At 38.5% G+C, this 14,878-nt stretch overlaps 1 protein-coding gene across 5 annotated transcripts in view; it reads left to right on the top strand.

Annotated features, from left to right (window-relative positions):
• LOC134358954 (kinesin-like protein KIF20B) overlaps positions 1-14,878 on the top strand; it is a 93,468-nt gene that overhangs the window by 65,325 nt on the left and 13,265 nt on the right. For 2 of the 5 annotated variants that reach the window (XM_063071664.1, XM_063071663.1), the window contains exons 23-30: positions 1,228-1,365; positions 1,641-1,740; positions 5,140-5,265; positions 5,626-5,777; positions 6,368-6,523; positions 13,029-13,205; positions 13,597-13,794; positions 14,676-14,744. In XM_063071664.1, coding sequence (XP_062927734.1) covers positions 1,228-1,365; positions 1,641-1,740; positions 5,140-5,265; positions 5,626-5,777; positions 6,368-6,523; positions 13,029-13,205; positions 13,597-13,794; positions 14,676-14,744 — 1,116 coding nt within the window. The remainder of the gene's footprint in view (positions 1-1,227; positions 1,366-1,640; positions 1,741-5,139; positions 5,266-5,625; positions 5,778-6,367; positions 6,524-13,028; positions 13,206-13,596; positions 13,795-14,675; positions 14,745-14,878) is intronic. The other 3 variants (XM_063071666.1, XM_063071665.1, XM_063071667.1) reach the window with 3 other exon arrangements.

Genomic DNA, 14,878 nt, shown 5'->3' with positions numbered 1-14,878 from the left:
TTACAGATGGAGACGAAAGGGCATACAAGGGCGAGATATACCAGTTAGTTGAGTGGTATTGCATCAAAACCTTGCACTCACCATAAGCAAGACCTAAGAGCTGATTGTGGACTTAAGAAAGGGTAAGTCGGGAACACAAACCAATCCTCAAGAGGGAGAGTGTGAGCAGTTTTAAGTTCCTGAGTGTCAATATCTCTGAGCACGTAGCATATTGATGCAGCTATAAAGAAGGCAAGACAGTGCTATCTTTCATTAGGAGTTTGAGGAGATTTGGTTTGTCAGCAAAAACATTCAAACTTCTACAATTTATCATGGAGAGCACTCTGACTGGCTGCATCACCATCTGGTATGAGGGGACTACTGCACAAGATTGAAATAAGTTGCAGAAACTTGTAAAATTAGTCGTCTCTATCATGAGTACCAGCCTCCATTGAATCCAAGACGTCTTCAAGGAGCGGTGCCTTAGGAAGGTAGCGTCCATCATTAAGGGTGCCCACCACCCAGGATATGTCCTCTTCACACTGTTACTGTCGGGACAGAGGTACAGAAACCTGAAGGCACACACTCAGCGATTCAGAAACAGCTTCCCCTCTGCCATCCATTTTCTAAATGGACATTGAACCCATGAACACTACCTCACTACTTTTATTATTTCTGTTAGTTTTTTACTGCTTATTTTAACTTAACTATTTAATACACACATGTACTTAGTTTTTTTTCTCCATATTTATTTATCATGTATTTCATTGTACTGCTGCCATGAATTTAACAAATATCATGACAAATGCCGGTGATATTGATTCTGATATTTAAAAACTCATTTAATTTTCTTGAAGGTTCAGGTCCATTCTGATTTTCTTGAATGAAATTGAGTCTTGTCTTTCTTTCATGGTGTCCTTCAAAATACAGTTTTTTCTCAAACCTTTGACAAGATTGATCTAGCCTCTTTACGTACACAGCATTTTCACAAGTTGCCACTGGGAAGCTGTCAAAATGTAGAGTGCTTTTTTTTAAAAAAAACTTAATTCCATATATAATCTTGGTCAACTGCACATTTAAGTATGTTCTTGTATTGCTCTTCAATTCTCTTCTCATAGGTTTCTTGTCCTCATCACTCAGTTATAACAATATTCAGTAAGTCTAGTTGCATCACGTTAGTACCTCAATATTTTGTCAATACTGCACAGATGGCTTTTAAATTACTAACTAAATACCTTATTATTTTAGGCGTGCCAAAATGAGGCTGACTTGAAAAATAAGGTAGAAATGTTAATGACGAACTTAAATGAGAAAGAGGCTGCTTTAAGAGGACTGGAAAATCTCTTGGAAGAGAGTAAAACTCAACATCAAGTGAGGGAACAGCAGGTTGGTGTAGTCCTAGAATTCCCAGAGATAAATAAGTTACAGATGTTCAGTTTAAATATTTGAATATTAAGCCTTTGTCAGAGGAGGGATGAGGAAATATTGAATGCATTTGTTAATCGTCATGTCATTTTTTTTTTGATCCTTCTAACTGCAGTAACAAAATTATTTGCTGGAAGTGTCTAAAATTTTAGAACAATGTTTTCCTGAAATGTATTCATATGTTGTAACAAAACATAGATTTCTACATTGCTTCAATAATAATACTTTTGACATAGGGCTCAAATGAAGAAAATAAGGCAATGCCTGACCCATGCAACGTACCAGTTGATATTAAAGTAGAAGAAACTATACATCTTTTGCAGACTACTACCAAAGGTATTTAAAGAAATCGAATGAGATTTTTATAATGCTCGCTTCATTTTGTTGCTAATGATTAGCCAAAGGAACTCATATATTTGGATACCTTGCCTCTTAAACAAATCCTCTTCACCTAGTTGTTGGTTTTCTTTCCCCATTAATGGCTTGGCTCTTATCTCTAAATGGTTCTTGATTTGTCTTTGTACCTCTCTGACAAAATCCCTCCCTTTTGGATTCTTTCTTTGAGAGATGACACAATGGAACAATTTACCACCTGCTCTCTACCAGCCCACATAGTGCCATAAAACTTCCTCATTGGTTCTTCAGTTTACTTCTACACTAAGTGCTTCTACAACCATGGCAATTTCCATCAAGATCTTAAATCATGTGTTCATTCTTCTGATTCCACTACCTATCTTCCCTAAATCTTTCCTGTGATTTCGATGAAATAATTTGTTCCCTTTATACTCATGTACTGAAGGATGACAATAAACAATTTTGAATCTTGAAGAATCTGATGCAGCATTAAAAACACGATAGAAGAAAAACACAATAAATATAAAGTTAAAAGCTATCTTTTAAAACACAACATACAAGTAAGATACACTTAGACTAATTTTCGGTACACAAAGTGACGCCAGGTGATGTACGTATATGTAGCTGGAAATGGTGCATAGTGTATCCTGGTGACACCATCTTGATTAGTAATTTCCTCATGTATTTTGAAAATGCCCTGCTCTAGTTTTACTATCATGTTTCTTAATCTCTCAACTGTCTACATTGTCTGATTGCTTGTCTACCATATAGAATTTTGTGGGAAGAAATTTTCACCTGCAAATACTGGGAACTCTGAAATCATTGTCTTGCATTCCTCTAATTCCTAATAACCAAATTTTTTGCATACCATTTGGAACTTTGGTGTTGAAAATTTCATCTTGCAGTTGGTCATCCATCTATCTTTACCAGCAGCTAAGGCTGTCTGACTTAGTCCCATCTCAGTTCATTTTTTCAATTTTCAACCCTTGAGTGTCCTTATTTTTATTAAATTAACTACTTGCAGCTGTTTGAATTATCAAGGACCTGAGCTGTAGAAATTCATACTAAATATCCATTTTATCTCCTTCCTTAATGTAGATCCTTAAATCCATTTTTGGTTCATCTGTCCTGTTTTGTTTAGCCTGTTTCTGTAAAGTTATTTATGCTGGGATTCAGACAAGGTCCAGTTGAAGTCAATTGGGTGAGCCTTTTTGAAAGGAAAGGAGCAAATGGCAAGTAGGGGGCTTCTAAAAGTGTGATAGCAAGTGTTCAAGAGCAGCATTTTCCTGTAACAGTGAAGGGCAAACCTGTCAAGTTTAGGGAATCTTGACTGACAAGACACTGAGGCTCTAATCGACTGAAGAAAGAATTAGATTTAAGAGGTCAGGATCGAGCAAACCCTCAATGCCTATAAAAAGATTAATACTCTTAAGAGGGGAAATAAAGAGAACAAGAACAGTACAAGATGGATATGGCAGGTAAGCATGAAGAAAATCCTAAGAAGTTCTATAGCTTATATTAGGAGTAAAGCGATGCCTAGGGATAGAATGGCCTCATATTAGGAGAAGTCAGCGTAGTTGGGTGCATGGAAGGTTGTGCTTGACAAACATTTCATCTAACTTAAAAGGTAGATGAGGGTAGGGCAGTGGATGTTGTTTGTATGGACTTGATCAACACCTTCGACTCGTTCCCGCATGGTAGGTTGGTCTGGAAGGTGAGGTACCGCAATATTTGGGAAGAGATAGGTGAATTCAAAATGTACTTGGAGGTAGGAAGCAGAGGGTATTGACTAGTGATGTGCCAGAGCAGTCGGCGTCAGGACTCTTGTTATATAAATGATTTGGATGCGAATGCACATGTCTTGATAAGCAAGTTTGTGAATGATACAAAATTAATGGGTGTTCTTCATAGTGAAGAAAGCTATGCAGGTTGCAGGAGAATCTTGATCAGTTGGGGAAGTGGGCTGAGGTATGGCAAATGGATTTCAATACAGATAAGTGTAATGTGATACATTTTGGAAAGTCAAACTACTGTAGGATGTATACTCTGAACACTAGGGAGAATAACGGAATAGGAGGTCCAAGGAGTAAAAGTGCATAATTCATTGAAAGCAGTGTCACAGGTAGATTTTAAAAAATGCATTTAGCACACTGGCCTTGATCAGTCAGAGCACTGTGTATAGGAGTTGGGACATTATATTGCAGTTGTTAGTCATTGGTGAGTTTGTGTAGAGTTTGGGTCACCTTGTTATTGGGAAGATGTTAAACTGGAGAGAGCCAGAGTAGATTTGAGAGGATTTTGTCAGGACTAAATGGCCAGGCCAGCTTTTATTTCTTGGAACAACATAGAATGAGTGAATGTCCTTTATAGAAATGTTGAAAATTTGAAAGGCAAAGATAAGGTGGATAGTAAGTCTGTTACCCAGGGAAAAAATCTCAAAAAGACTGGAGGGGCAACTTCTTCATGCAGAGATTGTTCAGTATATGGAATGAGCAGTAAGAAATGTTTGAGGCAGATACAATAGTACCGTTTAAGAAGCTCTTGGATGTGTACGTGGAAGGGTGAAGCTTAAAGGGATATGGGCTGAATGCAGGAAATTAGGTGGGCACCATGATGGCATGGACTCGTTAGGCCAAAGTGCCTGAATCCATGCAATTTTGCTCTTGCTGGCTTGCCATATCGTGCATTTGATATCACTGGTAGGTATCTTGATCGCTAAACTCTTGGGATATTATTCGTTTGGTATGCCATTTGTAATGTATAGAGCAGGTGGAGCACACTTGTTCCATATTGGTGAAACCGTCCTGAGATGACAATGTGATGGATATATGCTCCTGACTTGAAATTTGGTGTTCCTGTTTGGAGCTTCTTTGGTCAATGTGGTTCCTTTTAAATTGAATGGATAATCCAGTATTAACCCTTGTCCAAGTGATGTAAGTAATTCAGGTGAACCTTACAAATCGTACAGTCATTAGCTGCTATTATTTGGATGGATTAGATGATGTTTCAGATGTTTGTCAGTAGGGGAGGCAAAGATTCATTTGATTATATTCAAATGCCCTGATTCTTCAACTGGAAGGCATAGGTTCGATTTTTACTTGGGTTGAATTTAATAACTCTTCATTTGGATTATAATATATCTCATTCACTGAAAACTTGTTGTAAAATGTACAAGCTAATATTTTAAATGTGTTGTTTGTGGTGCCACTACTATCTGAATATTTTCTATCTAATATTTTGATGTGATTTGTCAATCAAGATCCTACATATTTCTGCACTTCACCACTTTTGATCGATGGAATGACTGATTTTTTTTTTGGAAGTTTGAGTTCTAGATCTGTTTAATATGAATTTGTTGATTTTGTTCTAATTCACAACAAGAACTTCAAGACAAAGAGAGACTAATTCAAGATATGAAAATTACATTAACTGAACAAGAACAAACACAAACTGAGCAGGATGAATTACTTGAAGCAAAGTTGAATGAAATTGAAGAACTTAATGCAGGTGATTGTTCAGTTATGATTATTGATGGTTGCTACCCACAAAGAAGCATTTTGAATGACATAAACCTGTCAGTCACTGCAGTTGCCCTTGTGATTAACCCTTGTGAGCCATCCAGAATTACACTTTTCTTTCTCATAAAGTTCACTTCCTGAATCTTTGAAAGTAAAGCTTTGCGAAAGCCCATTGGAATCATCAGAGGTTTATTATAGCTGATTTCTACCAATATAATCCATTGAAAATCCTGTATTCTGACTACAGATATTTCAAACATTTTAAAAAGAGCATCTTTTATGTTTTGCTATTGAACAGACCAGCTGTATACTTTCAAAAGATTTTTGAAGTATTATTTCCCCTTTCTAGAATTAGAAAAATGGAGGCACCAAGCAAAAAAACTTGAGAAGAAATGTGATGCGCTTGAACGCAATCATTTAGTAGAAAATGCACATCAAGCTGTTAATACGGAAACAACAGAGTTTCAAGGAGAAATGGAAGCTTTGAAAAAGCAGGTAGTGGTAAGTTTTCTGATTAACTCCATAACTATAAGTCAGAAGATTGGTTCAGGTCCTGTATTCAAGGTTAGGGTTTATATTTTTGTATAATGCTGAGCGATTAATGGATAGTTTATTTAGAATGAGTTGTGAAAATATGATGCATTCTACTCCTTTTATGAGAAAGAATAGTCTTCTCTTTTCCTATCCAAATAATCATTTGCCTCATACCCTCTCTAATCTAACTTTGCCTTTTGGTAACCTTTTCCTCATTTTCTAATTAACTTAAGGAAAATTGAGCTATTTCTTCATCAATGTAATTGCTCTCCTGAGATAAGACCCTTGTATTATGTATTGTCCTAAGCTGAAGGTGATCTTGCAGCTCCAGTAAGAGGGCCCATACTGTGGAACTGGGGCAAGTAGTTTTTCTTGTGATTCAAGATGTAGGAAATTTAAATTGAAAAACTTTAAGATCATCTACAAAACTTAATTTGATCTTTGGCAATTAGGAAAGACTAATAGTGGTATTTTTATTTACAATTCAAGGTTTTTGAGCATTGCTGGTGCCTTAACATTTTACAGTCTACAATATAAAACTCATTCAATTTCTTTAGGAAATGGAAGAAAAGCAGACATGTAATCGGGAGAAATGGCTTAATGAGAAAATGCTTCTCTTTAAGCAAATAAAAGAAGCTGAAGGTCAGCGTAATAAAGAAATGAGAAAATGGATGGAAGAAAGGGAACATTATTCTAAATTGCAGTCAGAGATGGTAAGGGCAATCTATTCAGATTTAATATATATATATTTGCCAATTTATTCACACAAGTTTTATTTAAAGTCTGCAACAAAATATTATCAATAAAAATCATTTTAGTTCCATAAGACACATCTTATGTAGGAGCAGAATTAGGCCATTTGACCTATCAAGTCTGCTTCACCATTACATCATGGCTGATCCCATTTTCCTCTCAGCCCCAATCTCCTGCCTTCTCCCCGTATCCCTTTGTGCCCTGACCAATCAAGAATCTATCAGCCTTTGAGTTAAGTATATCCATTTGTACATAAAGAGGGCCTCCAGAGCTACCTGTGGCAACAAATTCCACAGATCCATCATTCTCTGGCTAAAGAAATTCCTCCTCAACTCCATTCTAAAAGGACATTCCTCTCTTCTGAGGCTGTGTCCTCTGGTCTTAGACTCTCCCACCATAGAAAACTTCCTCTCCACATCCACTCCACCAAGACCTTTCACCATTCGATAGGGTTCAGTGAGGTCAGCCCACATTCTTTTATATGACAATCCATTCGATCCCGGAATCATTTCCTTTGAACCCCCTCCAATTTCAGCATATCCTATCGAAGATAAGGGGCCAAAAACTGTTCATAATACTCCAAGTAAGGACTCACCAGTGCTTTCTAAAGTCTCAGCATTACATCCCTGTTTTTATATTCTAGTCCTCTTGAAATGAATGCTGTCATTGCATTTGCCTTCCTCACACATTCAAATTGCAAATTAATTTTTAGGGAGTCCTGCAAGTCCCTTAGCGCCTCAGTGTCTTTTTTTGTATTTTTTCTCCATTTAGAAAATAGTCAACCCTTTCATTTTTTTTTCTACCGAAGTGCACGGCCATACACATGACACTGTATTCCATGTGCCACTTCTTTGCCCATTCTCCTAATCTTTCCAAATCCTTCTCTAGCCACTCTACTTCCTCAGAACTTCCTGCCTCTCCACCTATGTTCATACCGTCTGCAAACTTTGCAATAAAGCCATCAATTCCATCATCCAAATCATTGACATATAATGTAAAAAGAATCAGTCCCAATGCAGACCCCTGTAGAACACAGCTAGTCACAGGCAGCCAACCAAAAAAAGCTTCCTTCATTCCCACTCTTTACCTCCTGCCACTCAGCCATTGTTTTATCCATGTTAGAATCTTCACTGAAATACCATGGGCTCGTAGATTATTAAGCAGCCTCGTGTGGCACCTTGTCAAAGGTCTTCTGAAAATCCAAGTACACAACATCAACCGATTCTCCTTTGTCTATCCTGTTTGTCATTTCTTTGAAGAATTCCAAGAGATTTGTCAGGCTAGATTTTCCCCTGAGGAAACCATGCTGATTATGACCTATTTTATCATATGCCTCCAAGTACCCTAATATCTCATCCTTAATAATCAATTCCAACATCTTCCCAACCACTGAGGTCAGACTAACTGGCCCATAATTTCCTCTCTTTTGCCTCTTTCCCTTCTTGAAGAGTGGAGTGACATTTGCAATTTTGCAGTCTTCCAAAACCATTCCAGAATCTATTGACTTGAAGGATCATTACTAATGCCTCCACAATCTTCAGCCACCACTTTCAGAACCCTGGGTCCAGGTGACTTGTTTGTCTACCTTCAGACCTTTCAGTTTCCCAAGAACCTTCTCTCTGTAGTTGTGATAACTTCACTCTCTCCCTGACTCTTAACACCTGGAACTTCCACCATACTTCTAGTGTCTTCCACAATGAAGACTAATGCAAAATACCTATTCAGTTCATCCACCATTTCATTGTTCCCCATTATTACTCTCCAGCATAATTTTCCAGTGGTCCAATATCAACTCCTTCCTCTCTTTTCCACTTTGTTTACCTGAAGAAACTTTTAGTATTCTCTTTAATATTATTCACTAGCTTACTTTCATATTCTCTCTTTACCTTAAGGACTTTGTAGTTGCCTATTGTTGGTTTTTAAAAGCTTCCCAATCCTATAACTTCCCACTAATTTTTGCTCTATTATATGCCCTCTCTTTGGCCTTTATGTTGGCTTTGACTTCTCTTGTTAACTACAGTTGTGTCATCTTGCCTTTAGAATACTTCTTCCTCTTTGGGATGTATATATCCTGTGCCTTTCGAATTGCTGCTAGGAATTCCAGCCATTGCTGCTCTGCTGTCATCCCTGCCAACGTTCTTTTCCAATCAATTCTGACCAACTCTACTCTCATCCTTCTGTAATTCCCTTTACTGTAATACTGATACATCTAACTTTAGCTTCTCCTTAAATTTCAGGGTGATTCGATCATGTTATGATCACTTGACCTTCAGGTTCTTTTACCCCTCTAATCAATTCTGTTTCATTGTGCAATACCTAGACCAGAATAGCTGATCCTCTAGCAGGCTCAACCACAAGTTGCTCTAAAAAGCCAACTTGAAGGCACTCGAGAAACTCCCCCTCCTGTAATCCAGCACCAGCCTGATTTTCCCAATCTACCTGAATATTGAAGTGCCAATAACTTTGCCCTTTTAACGTGCATTTTCTATCTTCCATTGTAATTTGTAGGCCATATCCTTGCTACTGTTGGGAGGTCTGTATACAACTACCTTCAGTGTCTTTTTACCCTTGCAGTTCTTTAGCTCTCTCCACAGTGATTCAATACCTTCTGACTCTATATCACCTGTTTCTTATGATTTGATTTCATTTTTTTTTACCAACAGAGCAACACTGCCCCCTCTGCTTTCCTGGCTGTCCTTTCAATACAATATGTATCCTTGGACATTAACTCCCAGCTATAATCCTTTAGCTATGATTCAGTGAAGCCTACAACATCGTGCCTGCCAGTCTGCAACTCTGCTACAAGTTCATCTATTTTATTCTGTATATTACATCCATTCAAATATAACACATTCAGTCCTGAATTCGCCCTTTTCGATTTTTGTCTGCCTTTGCATTGTAGCTCATCCTGTTGACTGCAATTTTGCCCTATCAATAGGTTCTCCTCACTACATATTGCCTCTGTTTGTAAAACAGCTGTCTCATCTTCACTATTATCCTCCTTTCCTACGATACTTCTTGCATTGAAATATAGACATCTCAAGACACTAGTCACACCATCCTCAACCTTTTGATTCCTAACTTTGTTTGAGGTCTTGCCAACATCTGCCTCCACAGCCTCCCCATTAACTGTTCTGGTACTCTGGTTCCCATCCCCCACAACTCTTAGTTTAAACCTCATCATACAGCACTAACAAACCTTCCCGTTAGGATATTAGCCCCCCCTCCAATTCAGGTGGAAAACCTTCCTTCTGAACAGGTCCCGCCTTCCCTGGAAGAGAGCCCAATGATCCAAGTATCTTATGCACTCCCTCCTACACCATCTCCTTAGCTATGTATTAAACTGTATAATCTTCCTAGTTCTGGCCTCAATAGCACGTGGTACGGATAGCAAGCCTGAGATCACAACCCTGGAGGTCCTGCCCTTTAACTTAGCACCTAATTCCCTGAACTCCCTATGCAGACACTCAGCACTTATCCTACCCATGTCATTAGTTCTGGCTGTTCACCCTCTCACCGAAGAATGTTGAGGACTTGATCTGAGATTTCCTGGACCCTGGCACCCAGGAGACAGCATACCATCTGGGACTCTTGTTCTCACTCACAGAACCTCCTGTCTGTTCCCCTAACCAACGAATCTCCTATCACCACAGCATGCCTCTCCTTCCCCATTCCCTTCTGAGTTACATAAGTGGACTCAGTGCCGGAGACCCAACCATGTGTCTTTCCTCTGTTAGATCATCTCTCCAACAGCATCCAAAGTGTTATGCCTGTAGTTGAGAGGGATGGCCACAGGGGTACTCTGCAGTGGCTTCTTAAACCCTTTCCCCTTCCTGACTGTTACCCAATTCCCTCTGTTCTGCACCTTGGGTGTAATTACATCTGTATATGTCCTATCTATCACCCCCTCAGTCTCCCGAATGATCCAGAGTTCATACAGTTACAGCTCCAATTCCTTAACACAGATTGTTAGAAGCTGAAGCTGGATGCACTTCTTGCAGTTGTAGTCATCGGGGCACTGAAGGTTTCCCTGCCTTCCCACATCCCACAAAAGGAGCATTCAACTATCCTACCTGTCACCTTTACTGTCCTAGCTGAGCAGATATAAAGAGGGGAAGGGGGGAAAAGAAATTAACCTTGAGCGTTTCTTCTTTTCCTTTCTCTGACTGAAGCCTCAGAGTTGAAGCCTCGAGATTACCACTCTGACTCTGTCAACTCAGACGATGGCTGCTGCATTTGCCCCTGCCTGTTAATTGCTCTTGCTAATCAATCCCAAACACTTGTTCCTTCTCGTACTTGCTGTTGTACATCAGCATAACAATGTACCATATAGCTTTTCTCACAATTATTAAGATTACATTAATCTTTGGGAAGTTGAAAACTGAAATTAACCCATTGAAATTTCCCACGTATTCTGCTCTTCTCTGGCTTTTAGTCACTTCAAAAAAATCCTGTCCTTGAGTTCACCTTGAAGACTGTCAAAATACTTTTAAGAATTGAATCTTGCTAATCATTATGCTCGTGTGTACATAGATCTGAGGTCTGCTTTTTCTGTAACTTTAATATACTACAAGATGTTACTTCAAGTTGATGAGAAACTAAGTTGCACAAATATCAAGAAAATGTGTAAGTTCTCAAGAACCTGAAACAATATTTTCCAACTTTGCAGTTGCATTAAAAAGGAAGCAATCTTTTTGTTATCTTTAAAGACTTCATGTAACAATGGTGATCCCTCAAGTTTATTTATCCTAATCCAATTACTTTATTGATGGTGAATTTTTTTTATAGATTATGAGAACACTCAGTCCTCTTTTATTGTCATTTAGAAATGCATACATGCATTAAGAAATGACACAATGTTTCTCCAGAGTGATATCACAGAAAACAGGACAAACCAAAGACTAACACTGACAGAACCACATAATTATAACATATAGTTACAGCAGTGCAAAGCACTGATGAAGAACAGACCATGGGCACAGTTTTTAAAAAAAAGTCTCCATGTCCCGACCAAGTCCCCGATAGCAGGCGGCAAAAGGGAGAAACTCCCTGCTATAAACCTCCAGGCACCGTCAACTTGCTGATGCCTTGGAAGCAGCCAACACTGAGTCCATCCGTCTGAAAACTTCGAGCTTCCGACCAGCCTCTCCGATACAGCCTCCCGAGCGCCTTCGACCTCTCCCCAGCCGCTAAAACACACAAAGCCAAGGATTTCGAGGCCTTCAGCTCCGGAGATTCCAGTTACCACACAGTAGCAGCGGCAGCGAAGCGGGCATTTCAGAAGTTTTCCAGATGTTCCTCCGTGCTCTCATGTCTGTCTCCATCAAATCAGAATTGTGCACGGTCCCCGACTTGACAGATAACAGACGTCATCATCAAGAATTTGTCTTCTAGTAGAAAATATATGGGTTGTGAAAGCTTCTTCCTGCAGTCAAGTTGCAGTGCTCTTTTTAAACTTCCAACAATTTATATTTTACGTTTCAAGTTGGCTTCATTGGCAATACTCAGTTATAGATTCAAGTCCTACCATAGTATGTCTTTCATTTAAGCTAAAATTTTTGTGTAACAAGGAAGAATGAAACTGCTGCTTTATTCTTTGGATACGTTAAAGGGCATTTTGTATACAGCTCGATGATATAAAAGATCCTACAACACCACTTAGGTACGAACCGAGTAGTTCTGTCATTTGCCTGGCTAATAATTCTGAAACAAACAAAACAGATTAATTAATTAATTTGCTGTTCATGGTACCTTGTTTGCCTACATTTTATTTTTTTTCTTGTGGTACAATGTGGAATTATCCCTTCCAGCCCTCCGAGCCACGCCACCCAGCAACCCACCGATTTAATCCAGGCCTAATCACGGGACAATTTACAATTGCCAATTAACCTGCCAACTGGTATGCCTTTGGACCATGGGGGGAAGCCCACACAATCATCGGGAGAACATATAAACTCCTTACGGGCGGCAGTGGGAATTGAACCCAGGTCACCTGTCTATAAAGCATTGTACTAACTGCTATGCTATCATGCCGCTCCCATCCCTGATTTTGAAAGAAATGCGTAACATTTGGTGTGACATTATTACAGCTCGGGGCTTTCTAGTGTTCAGAACTCATTTCCAGTGCTGTTCTGTAAGAAGTCTCTGAACATCCTCCTTATGGAATATGCTATTTTCCCCAGGTGCTCCGGTTTCCTCCCACAGTTGAAAGACCTACTGGGTAGGTTAATTGGTCATTGTAGACTGTCCCGTGATTGGATTAGGATTAAATTGGGGTTGTGGGGTTGCTGGGGCAATGCGGTGGGAGGCCCTACTCCACACTGTATTGCTAAGTAAATTATAGCATCTTCCAAAGGATACCAATGCTGTTGGCTGGGCAGGTCCTAAGTGTGAGGTTCCTATGTTAGTTGTAGATATTAATTATGACAGCTATATTTGAATAATTGATTTTCCATTTTCTTTAAGGAAAACCTAAAATCTGAAATTGTTAAGAAGGAAAATGAAATGCAGAAGTGGCGAGAAGAAAGGGACAGCTTAGTAAAGGAGTTGGAAGTGCAGCTCAGGAGTCTTGTAACCAGCAATAAACAGAAAGATGAAGAAATAAAAAAACTCCGGGCATCTGAAAAGGAGTGCTCAGTGGAGGTGAGGGGGAGGTTTATGTACATCTGTTCTTTTTTTTTTAAAGAAGAAGTGATTTTCAGAAAAGATCTTTGTTTGGGGGTGATGCAGGGCTTTATTTTGGACAGGTTGTGTTAGACTTATGCTCTGTAAAATGCAAATACCTACCTATGTATCTAACAGAAAATATTAAATTGCTGGGTAGCATGTTGGTCAGGTGCTCTTTATGTTGGAGGGTTTGGGTGGGTGCTGGCCAGAAGACTCATTACAATAGGGGCTGCCTTCATGTTCAGATCTTGAATAATCTAAAGCAGATAAAGTAGTAGCATAATTTTATAATTTTAATGTAAAATCATGTTATCTTGAACTTTAAAATTATCTGACTGAGATTTTATTTTTACTCTTTGTTGGTCAGTCTGAGACTGTCTTCGATTCTTCAGAAATTTCAACAGAAAATGGAGAAAGATCAAGTAGATTTCCAAAACCTGAAGTAGAGATTCATTTTGCACCTCTTCAGCCGAACAAGTTGTCAGTAAAAGAATCAAGTGGCAATTTGATTAATGTGAAAATACCCAGAACCAACAGAAAAAGAAAAAGCTTTGCAATGGAGGAGGTAAAGAATCCATGTAAAATACATGCTATGTTAGTTTTGTTAGATTTCTACTTGATGTTCAGTAAATACAGTATGTATTTTTTTTAAATCCTTGCATCCATGTATCAATTCCATCTGGGTCAGAAAACTTGTGGATTCAACTCCCACTTAAAGACAAGCTCAAATTCTGGGCTGTCACTCTTTTTTAGTACCAATACTTCTGCACTGTCAACAGTACCTTTTTTTTAATGTGCGATACTAATTTGTGTCCCAGTGTTTTATCCCTCAACCTACACTTCTGGTCACTACATTGCTGCTTGTAGGGCTATGTTGCACACAAATAAGTTTTAAAGCTTCATGAAGTTGGTTACAAAGTTGGGTAACTTTATGCGAACGCTTGAGCAGATCAACGAAACAGGATGCTTTTTTTTCTGAGATTAGGGAACTGATCCTCAGTTTTGATTTGTTCAGAAACAATCCATGCATGTGTATAGCCTTTGAAACCAGTTTTGAGAGAACGTTATTTGGCGAGCTGCATATACTGCTAAACAGCTGCTTAGTATAACTTGTATCCCGAAGATACTTTTATCTACAAGGTTACTGAAATTTTTTCACTATTTTGGAATGAAAATTATAGTTAATGTATATGTGTTCAAGTCTTTGAAGTCTCAAATATTTCATTTGATCCATTGATATTTTTGTATCATCATTCTAAAAGCTGTGATTTGTTTTGAGAAAATCTTTTATCCATAATTTCAAACAGGTCTGTTTAATCTTTTGAAGTGAATTTAAAATAGGTGCATCCTAAGTATGGTGCAATATTTAAGTTTCTATATGTTATGATACTACTGAAATATGCATTTCTCCCCACCCCCCCCCCCATTTTACAATTACTTTTCAAGAGTGGTATGCTGTCAGCCTGCTGGAAAAGCAATTCACCAAAGAAATCCTCAGCAGCTGGCACTTATAAGGTACAAATTAGTGAGCTGAATGAAGCCATAATAGCTTTCTCAATGAGACTTAAATGCAAATGTCATTGAAATATCAATCTAATCCCTTAATCAATTGGAATTGTTGATTATCCATAACTCAGTGTTCTATTTAA

This window comes from Mobula hypostoma, chromosome 19, assembly GCF_963921235.1.
Source record: "Mobula hypostoma chromosome 19, sMobHyp1.1, whole genome shotgun sequence".
Lineage (NCBI taxonomy): Eukaryota > Metazoa > Chordata > Chondrichthyes > Myliobatiformes > Myliobatidae > Mobula > Mobula hypostoma.
Note: the sequence above shows the minus strand (reverse complement) of the source record. Positions and strands in the feature narration are given on the sequence as shown.